At 47.5% G+C, this 25,500-nt stretch overlaps 1 protein-coding gene across 2 annotated transcripts in view; it reads left to right on the top strand.

Moving 5' to 3' along the window:
- The first annotated feature begins 2,184 nt into the window (after positions 1-2,184).
- GFPT2 (glutamine-fructose-6-phosphate transaminase 2) overlaps positions 2,185-25,500 on the top strand; it is a 45,442-nt gene continuing 22,126 nt past the window's right edge. Inside the window, exons 1-7 of one of the 2 annotated variants that reach the window (XM_060095060.1) lie at positions 2,185-2,294; positions 17,691-17,798; positions 18,678-18,776; positions 19,275-19,400; positions 21,858-21,916; positions 22,584-22,718; positions 25,019-25,080. In XM_060095060.1, coding sequence (XP_059951043.1) covers positions 2,288-2,294; positions 17,691-17,798; positions 18,678-18,776; positions 19,275-19,400; positions 21,858-21,916; positions 22,584-22,718; positions 25,019-25,080 — 596 coding nt within the window. In that variant the 5' untranslated portion in view covers positions 2,185-2,287. The remainder of the gene's footprint in view (positions 2,295-17,690; positions 17,799-18,677; positions 18,777-19,274; positions 19,401-21,857; positions 21,917-22,583; positions 22,719-25,018; positions 25,081-25,500) is intronic. The other variant, XM_060095061.1, reaches the window with a different exon arrangement.

Here is a 25,500-nt window from a genome sequence, read left to right as displayed (position 1 = left end):
GAGTGCCTCAAGTGAAGATGGGAATTTATTGTGCTCTGATACTGAGAAGCTTAGCGATAGATCCTGGCTTCAGGCCCGGGTGAACCCAGGGCTCCAAAAATGTGTATCTTTCTCCATCTTAGGGATCTGCTTTGCTCTGGATCCTTCACTCTCAGACAGCCTCTCCCCACCCAACCCCAACGGTGACAAGAAGGTCCCGGCATCACCACTCTACCCTCTAGCCAGCTGTGCCACTGGGCAAGGGACAAGCTCATCTTTTCTGCTGATTTTCCCATGTCCATAAGCAGACTGACAAGGGCCCAGCATGGGCCACACACTAATCCCTGAACCAATGCCAGGACCAGGGGTATCTAGTGGTTATGTGGCCAGGCCCAGGCCACTGTCCTCCCAAAGGTCTCTCAGGGGCTGGTCCCCAAGGCAGGGCAGCAGCAGCAGATACCTCCACAGGGGTCCTAGCATTCATGCTCCTGTGCACCAGAGAGCTGTGAATCCCCGAGGAGGATAGGGGGCAGATGTGGACCCTGCTAGGACCTCAGGGTTCCTGCTGTCTTGGTGCTAGCAGAGGGCCTAAGAATATCATCCTATCCCCACCGCAGTTACAGAGGGTAGAGGCCCTGGGGCAGAACAGCCTGATTTCCCAACTCAAGCTCTAGCCCTCAGCCATGGGACCTTTGCACATACCAGTACCTCCCTTTTCAAGTCTGTTAACTTCCTCTGGCAACTGCCCTGACTCTATACTGACCTGCACCAGCCCCAGCCTCAGGCCCAGCCAAGTTCCAGGCAGCCTGGCACCCTCCACATCAGCCAGGCCTGTCCCTCCTCCCTATATCCCACTTGGAACCATCTGGCTCTCTGTGACACTAGACTAAGTGTCTGCTGCCCACCACTTTTTAAGTGCCACGAGGGCCCAAGCTGGATCTATTTTCACTCACCATTAGGTCCCTAGTACCAGGACAGGCATGAAGCCGGCTGCTTAGGAAAGAGGGAACGAGTGTGTGAAAGTTGACAGTGCACTGTGGAGGTTGAGAAGCAAATGCGGCAGCTCCTGAACCAGCTCTGCTGTTTCCTAGCAGGATTACTCAACCAACCCGCTCCTTACTGTCGCTGAGCCTCAGTTTCCTCAAAGGTCCAACGGGTGCAATAAACGCCTACTCCTGCCAGGGCCTGCAGAGCCTTGTGAAGCTAGAGACGGATTACATTAGGAAAAATGCTCTAGAGAAGACATAAAAAGCTTCATTTTTTCTCTAACACAACTGAAGAGTATCTGTTTAGAATTTCAGGACTTTTTTTTTTTTTTTTTTTTTTTAAGTAAAATAAAAAACACCAGATGGCTTCGAAGTACGCAAATGTTGGGCCAGTTCTCGTGACCTTCCTCGTGAGACCCAGCCCAAAGTACAGGGGGAAGGGGAGGGGACGGCCGGGAACCAGGCGGGGGAACGCAGGCCTCTGTGACTCACGGCGTGGCCAGATTAGGGCTCCCGAGATTAGGCCGGCGTGGCCAGATTAGGGCTCCCGAGATTAGGCCGGCCAAGTGCAGGCCAGCTGCGCGGAGAAGTCAACCAGCGCCCCTCTGGGAGGAGGCGGCTTCCTGGGTTCCCCCAGCTTTGCTCAATACTTGGAGAATCCCGGCCTCGGACTTCCGGCTCTGCAATAAATCCCAGGTTCGAGCTCTGACACCGCCTCGGCTGCCCAATTTTGGCAAAGTCCCTTTCCATCTCTGAGCCTACCTTGTGCTGCGTCTCTGGTGCCCTGAGAGGAGTCTGGCACACAGAGGGGCGCACACCCGGAACACGTGTTATTATGCCCGACATTGTACTCTGTGACTTACACAGACTGCCTTAAACAACATTACGACCCGGGAAGTAGGTTCCATTGTTATCCCTATTCTACAGACAGAAAGGCTGAAGCGCAGAGCGATTCAGTGCCCTGCCCAAGGTCCCACGTCTACTCACTGGTTGAGTCTGGGTCTGAACTCAGGAAGCGTGCTGCCGCCGGACACCCACGTGCTTCAGCCGGGACTTGCGTCTGGGAGCCGCCCCTAGCCCGCTGCCCAGACTACTCGGGGGGAAGTGCCCGCCGTTGTCACGACAACCGGGGGCCAATGGGAAGCGGGCAGGCGGGAGGAGGCCACGCCTCGACCCCGCCCCTGGAGGAGGGCTACGAGCTATAAGGGCCAGAGGCCGAGCGGCGAGAGCTAGAGTCCAGGAGCGCGAGGTGCGCACGGGGATATCCAGTGTCAGCTGAGCGTAGAGGCCCGGAGCCGGGAAGGGTGCGAGGAGCGGCCAAGATGTGTGGTGAGTGCAGCGCCCACCTGCGGCCCCCTCCGTGGCGGCCGCGGCTTCCGGCGCCCGGGCCTCTCAGAGCCTGGGCCCAAGAGCCGGGCCCTGGGGACTGGAGGCAGCGCGAGATGGGGGCGTCGATTTGCCCTGGTCCCCGACAGAGGGGCTTTCACGGGCTGGGCCTGCCTCCCCTTGCCCCGGCCGCCGAGTGGGTGTCCCAGGGAGGGGTGAAGGGGAGGGTGCCCAACCCCGTTCTCGAACCCACAGGGGGGAGGGAGTTGGTCCTGTCCTAGGCCTGGACCCTCGAAACACAGAGGTGTGTCCGCACCCCATGTCCAGTGAGGAAAGCGCCTCCAAGTCGCCCACAAGGCGGCCAGGCGCAAGCTAGCGCGCATCCCGGGCGCAGGGTGCCCAACGCGGCTCTTAGCCCATCGCGAACACCGATGAGAGGCGACCACACCTGCACCGTCCCCGTGGTGTCGGGAGCAGCCCCTGGTGCGCTCGGGAAGGGCCTGTGGGTCCTCCTCGCGTCCCAAAATGAACTTCTTGTCCCTAGAAGGGTTGACTCCGGATTGCCGCCTCTTCGCTGGAAAGAGCTCTCGGCGAGGCGCGGGGAAGAAGCAGCACCTACCGCCGAGCTTCGGGCGGAATCTGGGAGAGGGAGCCCTGGACTGGGAGCGGGGTCGGGCCCCGGCGTCTCGAATACCGCGGTGACTGGGCGCGGTCCCTCAAGGCTCCGGGACGGTGGGGAGGGCGGCCCGGCCCTGCGCGCACATCTGCAATTCCTTACTCTCCTTGCTGGACCGCCTCCGCTGGCTGGGGAGAGGGCCGAGAACTTCTGCTGGGACAAAAGGTCACTGTGCTTTTTTTTTTTTTTTTTTCCTTGAGTGGGATTCAGTTTCCCATTCCAGCCTCCTGTGGCTGGAGGACCTGGTGGAACTTTTGAAGCCATGAAAGGCCTCTGTCTGACCGTGTTCAGGGCTGCTGGGGTCGGGTGTGCCAGCAGTGAGCCGTGGGCCAAGGTCTGTACAGGCCTTGTTTCTGAGGCCAGGCGCTCCTGAAAAAGTGAAAAAGGACAGACAGACCAAGGAGCAGGCAGCTGACTTTTGGGGTGCAGCCTCCCCCAGGCCAAGCAGCCATCAATTTAAATTCCTGAACCCTCAGCAAAAATGTCAGGACTCCTGGGCGTCATTGGTAATGTACATATAGGGCTGCCTGTTGGCATTCCTGGGGAGAGAGATAAGGCAAAGGTGGCAATTTTGCCAAGAAGCTTTGGGTTCCAAACTCCTTAGTGTGGCATTCAAGGCCCTTGGCTACCTGGTGGTCTTAGAGCCAGACTGGTGCACCAAGACCCTCCCACTGGGTCTGCCCCTCCAGCTTGAGCAGCTTCCCTCCTTCCACCTCTCAGATGCCCTTCCGCCCCTACCACCACCCTAGCCATCCTGCTTCCTATGTACATCCACCTTTCTCCGTTGTCCTTCTGAGCCTGGGGGCGCTCAGACTCTCAATTCTGAGTTTGTTCTGCTTTCCTAAAGGGCTGCTGTGTTTTTGGCCCCTAGGGAAAGGATGAGCTTTGGTTTGTAACTACCTGTGTCCTCCCAACAGGGCTCCCTGCTGGCACACCCCACCCTCCAGCTCTCAGTGAAGTCTGGGAGTCTTGTGGAATTCCTGCATGGGAAAGTTATTTCCTTTTCAAGTAGCCAAGAGAAAGTCTCAGCTGGGTGCTAATGTGCCTTTAACATCTTTCTGACACTTGCCCCGAGCACCCCTTGCACAGAGGAAGCCGTCCTGGGCTCAGAGCTCGGAGCAGCAGATGGCTAAAATTGAACCCATTGGTTTGGTTTGTTTGTGGTTTTTTGTTGTTTGGTTTTTTTGGATTATGATCTGTGTATATATGGCTAGTGATATTAGTTTTCCTTTATGTTTGTTTTCTTTTGTAATGAATTTATTTAAGTTTTAAAAACTTCGGTCAATTTTATAGAAAAATATTAAAGAAATGATAGTGCATTTGGTACAAGGATAGTGCAAAAATTGTGAAGGTGCTCCTGGAATAAACCACTTACGTCTTCACTTTACCTTCACTTGAGGAGGTAAACCACTTACCTCCTCAATTTGGGGAAATTGAGGCCCAGAGAGGTCTGTGCATACCTTTGTCTGAGCAGTTGTTTTAGGTCTTTTCTCTGGACTGGCTGTAACCCTGCTGGGATTTGCCACCTTGAAGCCACCTCAGAGCTCAGATCTCTGGGGCTGGTTCCGCAGTGGTCAGCAGGGGTTGAGCTATAGGCCTTTCCTTATCAGTTCCTGATGACCCGGGCTCACAGTGCCTCCTGCTCTCCCTTGTCTTTGCTGCTTCTCCCACAGGAAGCTGGACCTTCTAGTTGATCATCCACACACTAAACAGATAACCCTCAAAGTTTTAATGAACTGAGAGTTTATCTGAAGCAACACGTAGGTACTCATGGGTGGTCTTGTTGACATCTGGGAATTGCTGGCATTTTGCTGACTTTCTGCTGATAAAAAGGTTACTATATTCCCTCTTCCTCCCTCCTTTCCCCACTCTGGAGAATAACTGCTCCTGGAGAGGCCCTGTTTTCCAGGCCCTGGGGCTCTGTGGGCATGGTCCTCCCATCAGAGAAGGGGCAGGTAGTTGGAGGGGCAGTCCAGAGGCTGACCAGGGACGGAGTAACTCATGAGGTAAATGCTGCCATAGCGGGAAGACCTAAGGCACGAGCTGCAGCCTGGCAGCCCCATGCCAAACCGGCAGCCGGACATCTTTCTGTTTGGTGCACAGAATTTAAACTTTTTTTTTTTTTTAATTATTGTAGTTACCAAATAACACAATTGGGAGATTTCACATTAAATAGGTAGGATTTCGACTTCTCTTGAAAAAATCCAAAGATGAGCAAATCTGAGTCCATGTTTCTGAAGTTTACACTGATACCTGGGATGACAGGTGCAAGCTCCCCATTTCTCCCTCCCTGACCCAGCTGCCCCACTCACTGATGGTACCTGATGGCCCCCATGCAGTCCGAGGTTGGGACCCCAGCACAGTGGAGGCAGAGACACTGACTTTCCCCAGAAGAGGGAGAGGGACCTGGGACAGTGTCACAGGCCTGATTTCAAGTATGAGCTCTACAGAGAGAAGAGGGTGATAGGTGTGCCAGGCTGAGGGCACAGCATATGCAAGGGCATGGTGGCATGCATGCTTGGGGATGTGACAAAAAGGATTGCATGTCCCGTCTATGAATTCTTAAATCTTCCCCGTCCTTCATTACTACACTTAGTCATCTATGAGGCGGGAAAAAAAGACTTGAAGAAGAAAAAATTCTTAGTTTTTGCTAGAAGGTAAAGCCCTTGCCTTGAATTCATCATCTTTTGTATTAGCTCCTCTGGCTGCTGTAACAAATTGCCACAAACTTGCTGATTTAAAACAACATAAATCTATTTTCTCACAGTTCTGAAGACTAGTTGTCCAACAGTCAGTTTTACTGGGCCAAAATGGAGGTGCCAACAGGGCCCCACTTCCTCCAGAAGCTCTAGGGGAGAATCTGTTCCTTGCCTCTTCCAGCTTCTGGTGGTTGCCGGCATTCTTCGGCTGGTGGCTACTCATTCCAGTCTCCTCTTCCATGGTCACGTCACTTTCTCCTCTTCCATATTAAATCTCCTTCTGCTTCCCTTTTATAAGGACACTTGTTATTTCGTTTAGGGCCCATTTGTATAACTCAGAATAATCTCCCATCTCAAGATCCTTAACTTAATCACATCTATAAAGACGCTTTTCCATTTACAGGTAGATTCTAGGAGTTAAGACCTAATATTTTTGAGGACGATTATTCATCCTGCTACAGTTGGGTTCTCGCTTTCAGATGCCTTCTGCACGAGTAGTCCAGTGTTGCCAATCCCAGATGGCTACAAGAATGTTGACCAGAGGGCTGCCAGCATCGCCTGCACCACACACACCCAACTCCTCTGGTCCCAGTCAGAAGGTGAATGTAGGCATCAGTTAAATACCCCTTCCTTCACTGGCATCATGCCACACACCCAGATGGACCAAACAGTGTTCATACTTTCTCTAATAGTCAGTTCCCATGTCATATAAATATCGTGCATCTTGCTCTCCATGTGTGTACGTGATACCCTTCCCACCCATCTCTTCTCTGCAAGAAACAGGCATAGTTTTATTCCCCAGAATCAAGAGGGGCCAGGACACACACCCACACCCACACACAGTGTGTTTACTGCACAGCAGTCTCTCAGGAGAACTTGTCAGATGCTTACAGGGACTCGCTTGCCTCTTGTCTTAGGTGAGGAAACAGCAATCCAGGGAGATTACTTGGCTCGGGAGAGCTCATCCTTTTGTCCCAAACTTCTTTTGGCTCTCAGAACCCTGTCATATTTGACACTCCCTTCCTCCTTATAACAGTTCAGTTCATGGATGGATGCCTCAGAAGAGACTGGACTGGAGTTCATGGGGCACAGACTCTGGGGTCAGGACACCTAGCTTGTTGCCTCTCCAAGCCATAGGAGCCTTGAGAAACAGAGCCCCCTACACAGTAGTGTGCAGATAAATGTTTAACAACCGGCTCTTTGGTTTGCCAGTTTCTATGGTGTGAATACTCTCACCGTGGCTAATTTCAGGTCACCAGCATGAGGTCCCTGAGCATGGAGTTGGGAAGAGATGCACACAGTTGGCTCTTCGGAGCCAGTCTTAGCAGCTCTCTAACACTCCTGCCACTACTTATGGGACTTTTGTGGCACTCTCTGGAGGGCTGCAGAGAGGCCAGCTGGGCGGCCAGCCGGGCAGGGGCTCAGCGCGGCCTCTACCCTCCTCCACATCCTCCTCCTCCCCCCCATCATCATGCCATTTCCCCATCAGTCTTATTCATCAGGGGTTTCCCAAGTTCTGAGAAACCTTCTGGACATTTTGTGATATAAGATCAGTAAATAGTGCTTTTAAATTGAGGAGTTATTTTTATATTTAGCAAAATTTGCTTATAAAGGAGTAGTAACTTGAGGTTATAAACACTCTTGGGAGATCGTTCTGAAGATTCTTTAGGTGCAAAGCCAAGTAATTTAATCTAGTCATCTGCCTCTTTAATTTTCAAAGGAAATATTTCACTGGAAAAAAAAAGTCTGGCTTTTTCGTAGCTGAATTTGGCAGTTTGAACTTCTTTTTTTTTTCTTGAAAGTTTTTTTTTTTAAGTACAATGAAGAGTATTTGTATGTTGCTTCCCCTTTGTTTTGGTGAAACCCTAATGGGACAGGGACACCAGGAATTTTCTACTAAAAAGAAAAATGCCTTGCCCACATTTACTGCAGGAAGCAGAGTCCCCTGTTATCTCAGGGATTAGAGTGTTGCGGTAACTTTAACCCTTGGAGTCCCGGGAGGCCTGAAACGGGGCAAGGCTGTCCCCAGAAGAGCCAACCGCCTCCTGACCCTGAGCCAGGCCTGGGGACTCATCTGCCTTTGTGAGGGGACCCGGCTGTGCCATCTCCACCTTTACTCTCACTTCTGTGAGGAACCAGCAGAAATCGTCCTTCCCACTTCATGAATAAAGTGGCCTTCCCCAGTCTGCACAAGGGAGGCCTGGACATCCAGAGAGGGCACAACCTCCTTTTGCAGCCCTTGCTCCTGGCCCAGTGGCCTCCCCTTCCTCGGGACCTCACCTGGAAGGGTATACTGCCCACCTCCCCTGGCATGCCACACACACACTCACACACCCAACACACTCACACATACCTGACACTCAAACACACACACACACACACTCAGGAATTTTATGAGGCATAAATCCAACTGGCCATGTCTTCCAATTTGGGACTTAGAATAGTACCTAATCTCTAGTAGACTCATGGACTAAGGAGGTCAACCTCTTCAGTTCTGAGAAGCATCGGATGGTGGTGGAAGGAGTGCCCTTGGTCTGGAGGGTCCCCTCCTGGCTGGGTGGTGACACAGCTCCAGCGGAGCGAGCCCTACCCTGTGTGAGGTACAGGTGGTATCTCTGCCTGGGACTGTTCGCCCTCAGTCACAGTGAGGGCAGTGTCTTTCATTGGGAAGCTGATCCTTGGAAAGATGGAGAAGTTTTCCAAAACGATAGCCACAGAATCATAATGTGGACCCTAGCCCACCCACTGTAAACTTAGACCTTCTTCCTTCATCCTGCAGGCCCCAAACAACCCCTCCCCCCATCCAATACCCCGAGCACCCCAGGGGTTGTGGAGAAGGTTCCAGGAGTTCAGTGATCCTAGTTCTGTCTGGGAATCCAGAGACATTGCCCCTCCATCTTGTCATTGTCATTATCTGTCACTTGAAGGTCAAAGTGCCCCTACCTGCATGAATGGACCTCTGTGGTGCGTTTGGTCCTGAGTTCCTATATGATCTCTCAAGCCGTATTTGGAGAGAACATGAGAATTCCCAGCCCCCCAAGGTGGGCTGGGCCAAGGGGCCACAGTCCCCTCTTAAAGGGCTCGTGTCTATCCTGCATCACATCTACAGTCTCTTCTGGAGTCCCTCTGAATTTATCTGGGTGTTTCTACCTTTGGAACCTTTTCTCACTCACTTTTCCCATCAGTTTTAAGAGTGGGACCCTGAAAAGCTGTTTCAAAGCTCTGGATGCTAGGATGGCAGTGTAGGCAAGGGGTATACACTGAGCTGCAGTGGTTGGGCCAAGGCAGCCTCTGCCCGAGGGCTGGGCATGTCTCCAACCAGCTTGGAGGTATTTCGCCATCCCTCTTGGGCAAGGGAGGTGTGTAGTGGGAGCCGGCCTTGCTGTGGTTGCCTCTGCCCTGGGGGGAGGGGGCTGGATGGGAAGAGGAAGGTGGAGTTAGAAGCAGGAGTGTCCTGGGGAAGGAGTGACCTCCCAGGGGTCAGGGGAGGGTGTATCAACATGGCCTGGACCTCAGCAGGGGAGCTCTGAGTGTGTCCATCAGGGGCCAGATGGGCATCTCCCCACGGGCCAGGCCCCCTCTGCAAGCTATTTTTCATCCCTTGGAGTAGGATTCTAAGACAGGTCTTATGCTAACTTGGGGGGCAGCAGTGATGAGCCCCCTGCAATCAGGTAGACCTGGTTGTGAATTACTCAACTCTTTGGACTTGGAGCCAGAGATTCCCTGTCTGTCCATGGGAACCACAGCCTGGATGTAGGCATCGTGAGGATGAGACAAGATGAGGTTCTGAAGGTATTGGCACATGGGAAGCCTTCATGAGTGGTGACGTGGTGGTTGTGACTTACCTTGCCGTCCCACCCAGTGGAGTTCTGGGATCCTTCCCCAGGGCCTGGTCCATCTATCTAGAAGGCTCTCCACTCCATTCCTAGGGTCCTCACAGTGCATGATGGTTGGGGGTGGGTAATGCTGGCGCATATACGCCTGTGCGCTTGAGTGTCTTAGGGTTACACTTAGAGCAGTGCCTCGCTGCCCTGGTGAAAGGCGCTAACGCTCAGGGACACCAGACTCAGCACTACCCACCTCTCTTACCTTTCTGTCCCTCGTGCTTACACTTGGGGGTTCTCTCTGCTTGTCCATGGTTGAGGGTGGCTGTCTTCAGCCCAGCTCAAAGGTCACCTTCTCTGATCAACACCCCTCCCCCAAATCCATTCATTTATTCATGCATTCGTTCATTCAAAAAGTAGTTACTGAGCACCTAAAATGTACCAGGCTCTCTACTGGGTTCTGGGAATATAGGAAGGAATAAGACAGAGAAACAAGACACGTGTGGTCTCCATCCTCATGAAGGTTACAATCCAGTGGGGAGTCAGACAAAAGACACGAAGGGAAGTGCTATATAGGAAATAAACAGGGCCATGTGACTTTTTAAAAATCGGGAGAGGAGAAGGCCTGTAACAGGCCGGGTGGGTGAGCTGTCGGCCACCTTTGCAGAGAGCCGGTCCAGGAGCCTCCTGCCCCTTTCTCACCTCTCAGCTCTCAGCCTCTCTGCCTGCAAGTCTCTTGAGGGGTCGGGTGGTCCCTGTGCATCATGTCCTCTCATGACTCACCCTGCAAGGCCCCCTGACTGGTCCATCTCGGCACTTCGCAGCACGTAGCACAGTGATGAAGCCTCTGTGGGCCAGAGAAATGTTTATGGGATGATTTACATCTTAATCAATCTGCAACCAGATCACACATTTGGTTTAATCATCCTTTCCCCAAGTAGAAAGCCAAAAATAAATACCAGTAAACTGCTACTATTTTCCTTCTGGTTTTATTTAAAGATAATTTCTCAAGGGCTTCCCTTGTGCTGTATACATACCTGCATTTGCGCCGCATGCTCCCCAGGAGGAGGAACCTCTTTGCCTGATCCATTTTCACAGGTACAGACACTTACTATGCGGCAGGCACTGTTCCTCTTGCTTGACAAAGACTCCCGTGAATTCTCACAACAACCCTAGCAAGTAGGTGCTGCCATCACCACGCTCCACTGGGAGTTCAGTGACTTGCCCCAGGCCACACAGAAGCAAGGAGTGGGCTGGGATTTGACATGGATATTTGGCAAAGGTGGTAGGCCATAGCCGCCACCCTCTGTGCTTCTTGCTGTCACAGACTAGTGAGCAGGCGAGGGAGGAGGAGCCCAGGCGGGGTGACCCTGAGCCTGTCTTTTTATGCATTGGACCGTGTGCTCAGACTGCTTTCTGCCTTCTTGTGGCTGTTGTCCCTCCAGGTGAGCAGAGCTGGGCAGCCACGGTGACGTTGGTTGGGCTAGCTGACAATCCTGTACCCACCACTCTCTAATTCATATAGCGGCACATGGTAACATACTACATACAGGCATGTGGCAAAATAACCTGACTGTACAAATAACCTGACTGACTGACACATGCAGTGGGAAAGGAGTTTCTGCCTTCTGTCCAGCACCCTCGTCAGTGGCAACCACTGCTCCTTGGGTCTTCCAGAAACATGCTATGTGTCTCCCTGCCCCACCTTGGGTAATTTACAGATGTTCTGCAGGCCACTTTTTCCCCTTGACACATGTTGGAGATGTAGCCTGTTTTCCAAGAGAACATACAACTTCACCTTGTTCTCTGTATAGGGCTGCCTGCATGTGGCCCTACAGTGGCCACGTGTGGCCGTGCCATCACTTACCTGGGCCCTGCCAGGCATCAGGCTGTCCCCAGTCTTCAGCTACCACAGATAGCGCTGAGCAACTATCCTAATGCACTCACACTTGAATCTCTGCACAGATATCTGTTGGATACATTCCTAGAAGTGCAGAAGCTTTGTTCAACAGATGTGTACATTTTAATTTGAGAGATTGCCAAATTGCCTTCCAAAGAGAGTGTACAAATTTAAACTCTCACTTGTCAAACTGGTGGATCTTTACTGATTTCATAGGTTAAAAATGGATTCTCATTGCAGCTTTTATTGCAGATGAATGGGATTCCAGAAGGGAATTCTGATATGAATAGCAAACAAAATTCCTGGGGAAGCAGCTTTATTCTATTTCATTATTTTTTTAAATAGTAAGAGCACAGTATAGGTGCTGTTTTATTCACTTTCATCTGGTGGCGTGCAGAGAGAAGCCAGCCAAGAGGAGAGAGGAGAGAGACAGTGCTTAAAAGAATTTACTGAACAGAGGTTGGTATGCAAGAGATTTCATGTTAAAAATTAGATTTATGCCTTCTTGCGCAAAGACCTTGAAAACCACTTCTTGGCAGCCCCTCTCACCACAGTAATCAACCAAACGGTGCTTGAGTGGCTGCCAAGCCTCCCAGCTGGGTGTGGACACAGCTGGTGGTCCTGATGGCAACGACCCTTTAGCCGTTCCAGCCATTTCCAGCCCACCAGGGGCTCTGGCAGCAGCACCTCCCACCAAGGTGGCTGTTCTGGGTCTCAGAGCCAGAGATGCATACGTGCCTGACGTGAGTTCAGAAGTGAAGTTTGTGTGTGGTGTTAGGAAGTGTTCTAATCTCATACTTTTACATGTACCAGTCCAGTTTTCCCAGCACCACTTATTGAAGAGGCTGTCCTTTCTCCACTGTACATTCCTGCCTCCTTTATGAAAGATAAGGTGACCATATGTGCGTGGGTTTATCTCTGGGCTTTCTATCCTGTTCCATTGATCTATATTTCTGTTTTTGTGCCAGTACCATACTGTCTAGATTACTGCAACTTAGTAGTATAGTCTGAAGTCAGGGAGCCTGATTCCTCCAGCCCCGTTTTTCGTTCTCAAGATTGCTTTGGCTATTCGGGGTCTTTTGTGTTTCCAATTATCAAACTCTTAGAGGAAAACATAGGCAGAACACTCTATGACATAAATCACAGCAAGATCCCTTTTGACCCACCTCCTAGAGAAATAGAAATAAAAACAAAAATAAACAAATGGGATCTAATGAAACTTAAAAGCTTTTGCACAGCAAAGGAAACCATAAACAAGACCAAAAGACAACCCTCAGAATGGGAGAAAATATTTGCAAATGAAGCAACTGACAAAGGATTAATCTCCAAAATTTACAAGCAGCTCATGCAGCTCAATAACAAAAAAACAAACAACCCAATCCAAAAATGGGCAGAAGACCTAAACAGACAGTTCTCCAAAGAAGATATACTGATTGCCAACAAACACATGAAAGAATGCTCAACATCATTAATCGTTAGAGAAATGTGAATCAAAACTACAATGAGATATCATCTCACACCGGTCAGAATGGCCATCATCAAAAAATCTAGAAACAATAAATGCTGGAGAGGGTGTGGAGAAAAGGGAACACTCTTGCACTGCTGGTGGGAATGTGAATTGGTACAGCCACTAAGGAGAAGAGTATGGAGGTTCCTTAAATAACTACAAATAGAACTACCATATGACCCAGCAATCCCACTACTGAGAAAACCATAATTCAAAAAGAGTCATGTACCAAAATGTTCATTGCAGCTCTATTTACAATAGCCAGGAGATGGAAGCAGCCTAAGTGTCCATCATCGGATGAATGGATAAAGAAGATGTGGCACATATATACAATGGAAAGAATTGTAAAGAAAATTGAAAAGAAACGAAATTGAGTTATTTGTAGTGAGGTGGATGGACCTAGAGTCTGTCATACAGAGTGAAGTAAGTCAGAAAGAGAAAGACAAATACCGTATGCTAACACACATATATGGAATCTAAGAAAAAAAAATGTCATGAAGAACCTAGGGGTAAGACGGGAATAAAGACACAGACCTACTAGAGAATGGACTTGAGGATATGGGGAGGGGGAAGGGTGAGCTGTGACAAAGTGAGAGAGTGGCATGGACATATATACACTACCAAATGTAAAATAGATAGCTAGTGGGAAGCAGCCGCATAGCACAGGGAGATCAGCTCCGTGCTTTGTGGCCACCTAGAGGGGTGGGATAGGGAGGGAGACGCAAGAGGGAAGAGATATGGGAACATATGTATATGTATAACTGATTCACTTTGTTATAAAGCAGAAACTAACACACCATTGTAAAGCAATTATACTCCAATAAAGATGTAAAAAATAAATAAATAAAAAATAAATAAATAAACACAGAAGTGAAGTTTGGCCCAGAGGATGGGGAATTGCAGGGGAGAATCGGCAAACATACAGGGCTCCTGTAAAAATTTCGGCTTTAAAAGAGTTGGTGTTTTTCCTTTCAAAACATTTAAAACAATTTATGCATATATTTGTTTGATGACCACCTCTCATTCTGACTATAAGGATCATGTATGTTTTATTTTCCTTGATATTTGTAAGACCTAACAGAGTGAATGCCACGTAGGAAAAAGGCTCTAGATATTTTCAAAAGAATGAATAAGAGGATGAATTCTGGCCAAATAAATAAATAAAAAGAAGTTGGAGAACACAGTAGATTGTATATAAAACTATGTATTATTTTTTTAAGGCATAAAGCCAACAAAGAAGACAATGCCACTGAACAAATAGGATAAAAAATATATATATCTTTTATTCCATGCTTATGGGAGAAAAATAGACAATAATTTGACTTTTGGAAGTATACATTGTCTCCACCCAGCACCCCCCCCCAAAAAAAAACAAGAGTTGGTGTATGGGCCTTTGTGTCATCTGCAATGCCTGTTAGCTCCCCTTTGTGAGGGTGCAGGTATAATTATAGAACAATTCCCAAGGTGCCAGGAGAGTTTTACAGTTTAAAAGACTACAAAAATGGTTTGTGAGTTGCTCCATCCTTCATATAGCCATCTCCCATAGCTATGTGCTCTTTACATTGACTGGAATTTGACCATATCCCTCCAGGGAACTTCCTGATTTTTTTGCAGAAAAACTAATGTTATAGAAAGTCTTACCTAAGCATAGATTATGGTGATGGCTACACAACTCTGTGAATATACTTAAAAACCATTGCATTGTACACTTTAAATGGGATAATATTATGGTATGTGACTTGTATCCCAATGAAGCTGTTAAAAATTTACATTAAAAAGTGGCTGTCTTTTTTTTTATATATATGTAAGGTGACAAAAATACATCCTCTGACCAGAAGTGTTTAGGTTTGAAGCATAGGGTAAATTGTGAGCTCTTGAAGCACAGATGCTCAGCTGGGGAAGCGCTTCTCACCTGACCTAGAAGACAAAAATAGCTGACTGCCAAAGTTATCCTTGGCCATTTTGAAAAGAAAACATCTGTAACTGCTCAGAAACCACAGTGTGCGTGTTTTTAAATATAAACCCTGCCCCTTAATACTCGTGTGCAAATATATCCTGTGTACAGTAGCATACAGTACCTAAGAATGCAAAATATAATTTTTAGCACTGTATAATTTCATCGCCTTTTTTTGACTGTGTCTAGATTTATTTTAGCAAGTTAAATTTCTATGATGTGACCCTACTTACTGCTTAGGAATATAATATTTACTTTAATCATTTAGTTTAAATCATTTAATTTAATCATTCATTCAAAAATACTGTATTGACTTGAATATAATCTAGAGACATTACAGCTATTACAGAGATATGACATGTGGTTTGCTGTATAATCGGGATCATCCCTTAGTTATCTGCAGGCAGGTTGTCCTCTCCAAGGTTTATCTCTGGCAAATTTTTTCACAGCTTTATTGAGATATAATTGATGTATAACATTGTATAAGTTTAAGATATACAACATAATGATTTGTATATGTATATATGTATTGGTATATGTTACATATGTATGTGTATATGTATATACATATTGCAAAATGATTACCCCAATATTAGTTAACATTCATCACCTCACATAGTTAAAAGTTTTTCACTATGATGAGAACTTTTAAGATCTACTCTCTTAGCAACTTTCAAATATACAATAGAATATTAACTATAGCCACCATGCTGTACATTACATCACCAGAATTCATCTTATAACTGGAAGTTTGTACCTTTTGACCACCTTCACTTAATTCCCTCACCCCTCCTCCCCCACCTCTGGCAACCACCAATCTGATTTCTTTATCTATGAGTTAGTTTTTTTGTTAGATTCTATATAAAAGTGAGATCATACAGTATTTGTCTTTCTCTGTCTGACTTATTTCACTTAGCATATTGTCCTCAAGATTCATCCATGTTGTCACAAATGGCAGGATTTCCTCCTTTTTTATGGCAGGATGATATTCCATTAATATTACATATATAGGGCTTCCTTGGTGGCTCAGTGGTTAAGAATCCGCCTGCCAATGCAGGGCACATGGGTTTGAGCCCTGGTCCAGGAAGATCCCACATGCCGTGGAGCAACTAAGCCCATGTGCCACAACTACTGAGCCTGTGCTCTAGAGCCCACGTGCCACAACTACTGAAGCCCGTGTGCCTAGAGCCCATGCTTCGCAACAAGAGAAGCCACTGCAACGAGAAGCCTGCCACCAAGAGTAGCCCCCACTTGCTGCAACTAGAGAAAGCCCGCGCACATCAACAAAGACCCAATGCAGCCAAAAATAAATAAATCAAATTAATTAATTAATAAAAAAATACTACATATATATTCCATGGCTACTTTATTCATTCATCCGTCAATGGACACTTAAGTAGTTTCCATGTCTTGGCTATTGTAAATAATGCTGCAATGAACATGGGGGTGCAGGTACAGGTATCTGGAAATTTTAAAATTTTGCTCAGACCTTTCTGTCATCCCAGAAAAATGTTGAGAAAATTTTAAAATAATAAAATTTAAAAATTAAAATTGAGAAATAAACCTTCTTTTAACCCTATTCATCCCCGAGGCAGTGCTGCCCAGAGGTTAGGATCATTTAGGTCCTAAAATCAGATCTCTTTGGTTCCACTCCTGACTCTGGCCCAGTTCCAGAAGGTAAGGGGAGGGTAATGGCAGGTCCAACCTCTAAGACTGCTTCGAGCTTTGATTGATACCTGTGTAGCAATGCTTAGCCCAGTGCCTGGCATATAGTGAGCTCTCAATAAGATGAGTCCCTTTTCACAATCCATACTGTTGCTTCCCTGCTTAATACCAATTCATGGTCATTCTATCCACATACATTTATTGAACAAGGACCATGTGCCAAGACGCCTGTGACCTTGTCAGGGGATGTAGATGCCTCAGGATCTAAGAGCAGGTAAACACTTCTGGCCAGGGCCTGGACAAGCCTGCCCTGGGAGGTGGGGTCGGAGCTAAACTTTGAGTGGGGAAGGTTTTCCTGTGTAGGGCAAAAGGACAGAGGGGTAATGGGATGGGACCCTCACAGAGCAGGATAGAGACAGACCAAGGGTCTGTAGTCTCAAGCAGGGGAGTGGAGAAGTTTGAAAAGAACCAACATGATGACTGTTTCTTCCTATTTGGGAAAATATTATTTTAATATATGAATGCAGAAAATAAAGCCAAACAAAATCTTCTAGGCTGGTGGGCCTCCCTTGAAGGTAAGGATTCTCTATGAGGCCAAGAGATGATTTTATGCTTGCTGTCGTAAAAGTAGTGCTTATTGATGGTAATGCTCCAAGCAGTAGGGCCAAGTGGAAAGTGGAGCAAAGGCCCCAGCCCCTGTTCCTACCTGTCGCAGGAGGCTGGGGTGACCTCCTTTTGACTCTTCTCAGGTGTGTTCTGTGCAAACCAAGGAGTCCACATAGCGGGGACTTCCAGATGGCCCTAGGTGGTTGCTTTGTTTTGCTGATCTTTTCTATTATAAATGTTGCCACAATGAAAGGTGTCTTCTGTGAGTATGTCCATAGGAGAAATTCTCCACAGTGGAATTGCAAGGCCGTGGTGTGTGAGTGTGTTCTTCACATGCTTTGTGTGTCCTTTTGTCACTGCAGGAGGGCTGCATACAATGTCCTTCTAGAAGCAGTAAGGGAGTTCTGCTCTTCTTCCATTATGTCTGGGGAAGGCCACACCTTCCTCTGCAGGCAGCCTGGAAGCGCTTCAGTGATGTGCCTCCAGTGGTATCTGTTTCCCCAGAAGTGTTTTCTTCTAAACATGAACCAAGTGTTCTGTAAACATATGGTTTTCCCTCTTTTAACAGGAATCTTCGCCTACATGAACTACAGAGTCCCCCGGACAAGGAAGGAGATTTTTGAAACCCTCATCAAGGGACTGCAGCGGCTTGAGTACAGAGGCTACGACTCAGCAGGTAGGCTCTGCAGGCTGCTGCCATATAAACATAATGCTTGTTCATTAAAGAAAATTGAAAATTTCTGTAGAAAAGTAGAAAGAAAAAACAAGGGTAAAAAAATATCCATCAAAAGCACCCCCCATCAATATCTGTGTCCCTCCTGTGGTCGTCCGGGGTCTGGGGACGGTAGAGGTGTCATGCAGATATTTACTGTTTTATCTAATTATAATGATGCAATTCTGTAATTTTGTGTTCTTCTTCTTTCACTTACCTTGTTTTTTTCCATTATCCTAAACACTTCCTAACATAATCTTTCTGAGTGGCTGCACAGTCCTCCACTGGATGCCTACCTCAGAGTTTACTCCTTCATCCACATAACAGGTGGATATTTAGTCTGTTTCCCATTTTTAATTAAGCAGCCTTAGGAGAAAAAGGAGAGCCAGATAATTATATATTCCTATAAATTCTTAATAGAAAGCAAGTCAGATGAAAGATTGCAGGAACACTAGTGCCATGGAAACACCAGCTAAAGTAGCAGAATGCAAAGTGCACAAATGTCCTTAAATGAGCCCGCTGCCTTTGGGTGGCAGACGTGGTGGCACCTCTCCCGCAGGCAAACTCCGAGAATTACCCTGGTTAGAAGCCGGGGTGAGGTAGCCACAGCCTGGGTTCCAGGCACATGTTCCCTGATGGCTGGTTAGCACTGTCGCAGTCACAGCCTCCTCTGTCCAAGTCAATATCCTAACACTGTCTAGTTCTCTTCTGGGCAGCAAGCCCGGGGAATAAGAACTAATAAATCCACAGTTCTGTGTAGCGCTCACCCAGGGTCATTCCCTGTAATGAAGCACGGGAGACAAAACTTAAATTCCAGTACAAAAAATCATGTTTATGTTACAGGTGTGGCAATCGATGGAAATAATAACGAAGTCAAAGAAAGACATATCCAGCTAGTCAAGAAAAGAGGAAATGTCAAGGCTCTTGATGAAGAACTTTACAGTATGTGAAAGAGATGCCAAGTCAGAGTAATAATCGCAGCCTGGGTCACTTTAAAATCTTTAATTCCAACAGCATTGGAGACTAAAAATATTAACCTACCCAAGCATGGCAAAATAGGAGGGTTAAGTCCCTGTTGCAAAACTGTTTCCCAGAGTGTGGGATGGTTTATTTCAGGTGATGGTGCGCTGAGAATTTTTTTTTCAATATTTAGTACTTATATATTTTAATGTTTCTGGCAAATGATACTGCTTTTCCGTTTATGGTAGGGACCTGTAATTTTCTTTTTAAAGTAAGTTTATTTCAGTGAAGTGAGTTAGGTTACTGATAAGTACTAATTAAAGCAAGGGTCTGGCAGAATTCTCCAGAATGGGGCCTTTGTGGTTGATGGTGGGATGTACTTTTGGTGTAGCTGATGTGTCTTCATGTAATGAAGTCACCTCATGTAACAGTACCATGTCAGTGCTTAAAGTGTGGCAAACTTATTTTTCCTTCATCTAGAACAGGACAGCATGGACTTAAAAGTGGAGTTTGAGACCCACTTTGGCATTGCCCACACACGTTGGGCCACCCACGGGGTCCCCAATGCTGTCAACAGCCACCCACAGCGCTCAGACAAAGGCAACGGTATGTAGTATAGCCTTGCTCCCCTGTCCTAGTGGTTGTGCCTGGCCCTGACCTGTGCCAGGGTTGATCCACACCCACCACCAACTGGCTTCTCAGCATCCCTGTCTTCCCCCAGTATCCAAACTGCTGGCACTGGGCCCTAGAAAGGAGGCAAATTCAACCTGATCCCTGGATAGTGCTGACCCCGCAGGCATCCACAGGAAAACAGTGGCACTTCCCATGAATGCCTTTGGCTCTGGGAACCCAGCCTGAGTGGGACTTGGTGGTGTAAAGGGTTGAAGGCCTGCGCACTTTTCCTCAGTTAGGGACCAGGGTGTTCCAGAGGGCTGGGCACTTGAGGAAAGATTGGGGTTCCTTCCTCGTCCAGCTATACCCATCCCTTCCCCTGAAGAGAGTGGTCCTGAGCCAGGGCAGGTGTCAGTGCTGATCTTGTTTAACATCTGAGGTGCCTGCTCCAATCCTGGTCCCTGTAACGAGGGCCACCCATTTCTCCCAATTCCCCCCTCACCATGTCAGCCCCAGCTCATGGGTCCACATCACTTGCCTGAGCCCCCAGGACAGTTCTTTATGTGGTGGTTCTCTTAAATGATGTCCCAGTCTCCTCTCATGGGGGAAGGACTGGTAGGTCTGGAGCTCCCACTGGAAGCTCTCAGGGACTCTGTGGTCGGCACCCAGGGGTATCAGGGCCTCTGTCAGTAGGACACATGGGCATATGAGATGGAGTCTGGGCCTTCTAGTGGGTCTCCACTCTGGGTTGGGCCTGGTCAGGTCAGAAGCCCCCATGACCCACACCTGGGCATGAAGCAAGCGGGTGTCCGGTGGAGAGAATGATTTCTGGAGTCAGCTGGGATCCTCCACCCCAAGCCAACTCCAGAATGTGGCATAATGCAGGTTCTTGCCAAGCCTCATATTAGAGTAGGGATCAGACACGTAAGAGTAGTTGTAGGGTATTTACTATTATCTAAACACTTGACAAGCCTCACTGCCATTAATTATCTTGGAAGTCAGGCCACAGGAGAGAGCAGCACCTCCCTCGTCAGTGTCCTTTGCCCCTGTGGACACTGCAGTACCTGGAGGCAGCTCACCCTGCCCGATTTGGAAAGGAAAGCCTCCCGGAGAGAACAGGAGGGCCCCATGCACCTCTGTCATCAGAGCAGCCAGAGATAGCACAGGGACCAGGCTATACATACACCTACATGGTGAGAGACTTGGGTAGTGAGGTTTCTTTGCTGGGGACCATTCCTTGCATCTGGTCCATGTCCTGAGCCATGAGACACCCCACTACAGGGGCAGGCACCCTACACTCAGGAGGGGGACAATAGACCCCACGGTGCTGAGGACCTAGGATATACATCCAGCCAAACCCCAAGCTAGATGCAGAGGCTGGTCCCTGGAGCAACAGTGTTGGCTGAGGTAACACACTGTACCGAGACCATGTGCCCTGAAATGTCACCACCTCATCCTCAGCCTCCTGCCCACTGAGATGGTAGGGTGAACCCCCGCTTCACTGCAGACAATGATTCTGTGTCCCCAAAGCAACTAGGCTCCAAGGAGATTGCCCCCACACCCAAATTTGGAAATGCCTGCCGTGACTCAGGATGAATAATTGAAAATAAAACAACATGGGAAATAAGAAAAGATTTGTAAAATTTCTCTAACGACTTATCAGTGATATCTGAAGAGCATACTTTTTTTTTTTTTTTTTTTTTTTTTGCGGCACGCGGGCCTCTCACCGTTGTGGCCTCTCCCTCTGCGGAGCACAGGCTCCGGATGCACAGGCCCAGCGGCCATGGCTCACGGGCCCAGCTGCTCCACGGCATGTGGGACCTTCCCGGACTGGGGCACAAACCCGCGTCCCCTGCATCGGCAGGCGGACTCTCAACCACTGCGCCACCAGGGAAGCCCAGAGCATACTTTTAAGGAAGACTTATACCCAGCAACTACACTGCATACGAAAATTACACAAAGAAGTTTTCACAAAGAAAACACAGATTCTAGGAAACAAATTAATGATGAGAAGTTAAGACAATAGGCTGAGATGAAAGAAAATGTGACAGGGTTAAGAAAATAATGTGAAGAAACAAAGTCACAATAGATATGAGAAAAATGGAGAACGGGATGGTTGTGAAGACAGTTAATAGATAATGAAGGGTTAATCATCCCTTTTGACATGAATACCAAAGCCTGTTTCATGCTACTGTAGGCCACAAGTCAGAGCTCAGTGCGTGGCCAGGTTGGTGGAAGCTTTTTATCAAAAGAGAAATGTGTTATTTCCTCGGGTTTAAATTGCAGTCATGGCATATGTCAGCCCTAATCCCTGTAAATGAAGTTTGCTTAACACAAGTGTCTGTATGAGCAAAGTTTGTAGGTTTCAAGCTGTCAAATTGTCTTTCTTCACATCTGACTTGAACTTCATTTCTTCATAGCATTTCTCTCTTGACTAAACTTTTCTTCCAGAATTCGTGGTCATCCATAATGGGATCATTACAAATTACAAAGACCTGAGGAAATTTCTGGTAAGATACTTCCCCTGGGTAACATCTAAGTCAAGTGGTATTGGTCTTTCCCAGAAACTTTCCAACCAGCTCATTTCCCTCCAGAAAAAAAGGCAGAAGCTGATTGAGGTCCACTCTTGGCCACATCACCACATTAGACACAAACCTCATCCCCAGCTCAGGCTCCTCCCCAGATCTTGCTGGAGGAGAGAGCAGGGCATTCTCATTTACCTCAAAGGCCATTGCAGAGTCAGAGCAGAATCAAAAGAACATGAACTTCTTTTTATTAAAGTGTCTGCACTGAATAACATTCCGACTCATACACCAAATGGAATGTGGGGTGGGAAGGCAGGCGGCGAGTGTTTCAAGTATGAAGAGGTTGTGGTATTGGTTGGGAGGTGGGTGGATTTGACTCAGTGTATTTGATCATTTTGATTGCTGTTATTTTGCAATGTCCAGATTAATGGCAAGGACAAGCTTCTGAGACGGGATGATCTCAGGGAAGACTACAATGACTCAGCTGTGTTAGGCTGTGGGATTCAGGCAAACATTTCTCATCCCTTCCCCGTTTTCCTTGTTCTTGCCTTAAGTCACTCCAAGGACAAGTCATAAGGGAGGAGAGGGAGCTGGCCAGGCCAGCATTGCACAACAACCATTATCTGACACTCTGTCCAACCAAATATTCCAGGAAAGCAAAGGCTATGAGTTTGAGTCAGAAACAGATACAGAGACCATCGCCAAGCTGATTAAATATGTGTTCGACAACAGAGAAACTGAGGACATTACATTTTCAACACTGGTCGAGAGAGTCATTCAGCAGTTGGTGAGTTACAAGTCTCACTTATCTAAATCATCCCTTCATTCCTTCAGTTTTTATAAACATTTATTAGGCAAACTGGCACCAAGTACCTGAGGATTAAAGATGGCTCATCTACAGTGCCTGGCCTTAAAATGTTACATCCTTGTAGAATTGGGAGAAGTTCTGAGGTTTTGGTAGTAAACATCAAATAGAAACTGCTTTGCTTCATTTTAACATCTCTGAAATGGTGATAGGCCTTCTGATCTGTGGCTTCTACCAATGGTGTGTTGCACAAGGGACCTTGATTGTGGCAGTTCATGTTGTCATCTTATCAGTTGACTTGTGTGCATTGTTGACTTGTGCGCATACATACCCAAGATGAATTTAACTGATGTTGGAGACTTAGAATTGTAGTCTTACCTCCTGTTTCAGTAAAGCAGTTATTTGTCACGTGGGAGAAATGCCCACAAGTCCTTACTGAGTGGAGTTGGAAGGAAGGAAGAGGAAATAAAGACAGCAGGTGTGGACTTTTGAGAAGTTTGGTTGCAGAAGAAGAAGGGTGCAAAGAAATGGCCCAGTGAAGGGAGAGGGTTGCAGTTCTGAGGCAGGATTCTGTTTTTGTGGTAGGAGATACCAGATCATGTCTGTGTGCTGAAATGAATGATCCAGGCGGGAGAAAGAGATTGGTGATGTCCCAGAGGGCTGGACCCATGGAACAAGGTCCCTGCAAAGGGGCACATGGTGGAGGGATTGTCCAAGAGAGACACCTCCTTGGAGGAGAGGTAGAGCAGACCCAGGTCCTCCATGGGACGGTGGAGGGAGGAGGAGAGGGCTCCAGACTTACTAGAATCCATCCTTCTGAGCATCAGAGCTGTCCAATAGCTCCCCTGAGATGGAGACAGCTTGGAGACAGTGTTCAGGGCTGAGAATCTAGAACATCTGGGGTCAGAGGCTGCTTTGGGTACAACACTGTGGTTTAAAATATATGACCCTTTGGTGTTTTCAGTCTTTTTTTAAAAGTAAGTCAAACCCTTTGCCCTATGACTCCCATTTGGGGGGACCTTAATTTAGAGGACATATTTATAAATAAAAGCCTGTCCCATAACTAATGTACAGTAAAGCAATATAGTTTTGCAGCATAGTACTTCCTCTTTTCCATTTGTAATTTTAAATTTTGGAAATGTCTCTCAGTGATGGCACTTTTAAACTTCAGCGATTTATCTGAAGCAACACAGGGCTCTTTTTGGCAGAGAACGGGAAGAGTTTTTCTATTTAGTCCTACTTCATTGCTGACAAAACCAGCAGGGTGAACGTCAGGCTCCTCAGGTTCTTTCTAAAGCCCCTTCATTTTGGGCAGTTTGAAAGGCCCTTAGGGACCTGGAGATGCTGGCCCTGGGGTCTCTCTGGTTGTGTCACTGAGTTGGCAAACTGGCCATAGCATGAGGCCATGAGGTCTGCCTAGGTTTCCAAACCTTGTAAATCCAGATTTATAGCTGGCTGTACATAAAGTCAAGTAGGGTCATGATTAGTACAGGATGGTCAGAATGTAGGAGAGAATTTTGCATTGAACTTTTAAAGAGGAAGAGCATTTGGAGTCTTGAGTTAGGAGACCTATATTCTAACTCTGGTTTGCACAAACCAACAAGCTGAGGCACAGAGCACAAATGGCAGTCATTGCCATAGAAATAATAATTGTAACATCTCATACTTCTGATGTGTCTCTATATGTCAGGCACTATTCTAAGCATTTAAAATGCATTAGCTCACAGAAGCCATACAAGGTAGGACTGTTCTCATTTCCATTCACCATGAGACACAAAGAAGGCTGCAGTGATTGCCCATTTAAGGGGTGGAGCCATGATTTGAACCCAGGCACTAACGTGTGTTGAGCTAAACTTAGGTCGTGGATTAGCCCCTTTAATCCTCACAATTGCTCCCTGAGTAGGTACCATCCCTGAGGCCCAGGGCAGGACCCCTGGCTACGGTTCTCATTTCCTGAGGTTCTAACTGCAGCAGTCCACCCAGGACCTCACAGAGCTGGGAACTGTTCCTTGTGGGCCTGGACAGGGAGGTTTATATTGCTTACAATGAAATCCACAAGTTCTGGTCTTTGATACTTGATTGTGGTACCGCCTGTTTCACTTTCCCCTCCTGACATCACCCTGCGCAAGCTGTGCTACATTCAGCACCCTGAGTGAGTGACCCCAGGACTGCCCGCAGTGAAGAGGCTCCCAGGGAGAGCTGTCTGGGGTAGTGGGCTGAGCTGCAGCAACCTAGCTTAGCCAGAGTAAGTTGTTCCTCACTCTCCTTTCCCGTCTTTTCAGGAAGGCGCATTTGCATTGGTTTTCAAGAGCATCCACTACCCCGGAGAAGCCGTGGCCACAAGGTGAGGCAGAACGCATTAACATTTCCAGTAACAAATAAATAAAATAAAATCACTTAGCTTGAGGCACAAGGGAGAAGTAGGGCCTCTGGCAAAACAGAAGGTGCTCACTCTATCTAAGGGACAACTGTGGCTTAGCCACAGAGAATGTACCCCACCATCTCTGTGGCTGGAGCTTCTGAATTTTTTAAAGAGAAACTAGAAAGTTGGATTTTTATTTGAAATCTCTAGACTTTTTTTTAGAAATTGACAACAAATTCAATCTAAAACTAAAGTTGTATAGCAAGGGCAGGTTCAGGTTTCAGGTCAACTTCAGAGATTCCCTTTAGAAAAAGCATGCAAAATTATGAACATGAAATTAGGAACAAAAATGAATGTTGATTTGAATCCAGTAAAGAAGAGGCCTTGAAGGCCAAGAGCTCA

This window comes from Mesoplodon densirostris, chromosome 3 (genome assembly GCF_025265405.1).
Source record: "Mesoplodon densirostris isolate mMesDen1 chromosome 3, mMesDen1 primary haplotype, whole genome shotgun sequence".
NCBI lineage: Eukaryota > Metazoa > Chordata > Mammalia > Artiodactyla > Ziphiidae > Mesoplodon > Mesoplodon densirostris.
Note: the sequence above shows the minus strand (reverse complement) of the source record. Positions and strands in the feature narration are given on the sequence as shown.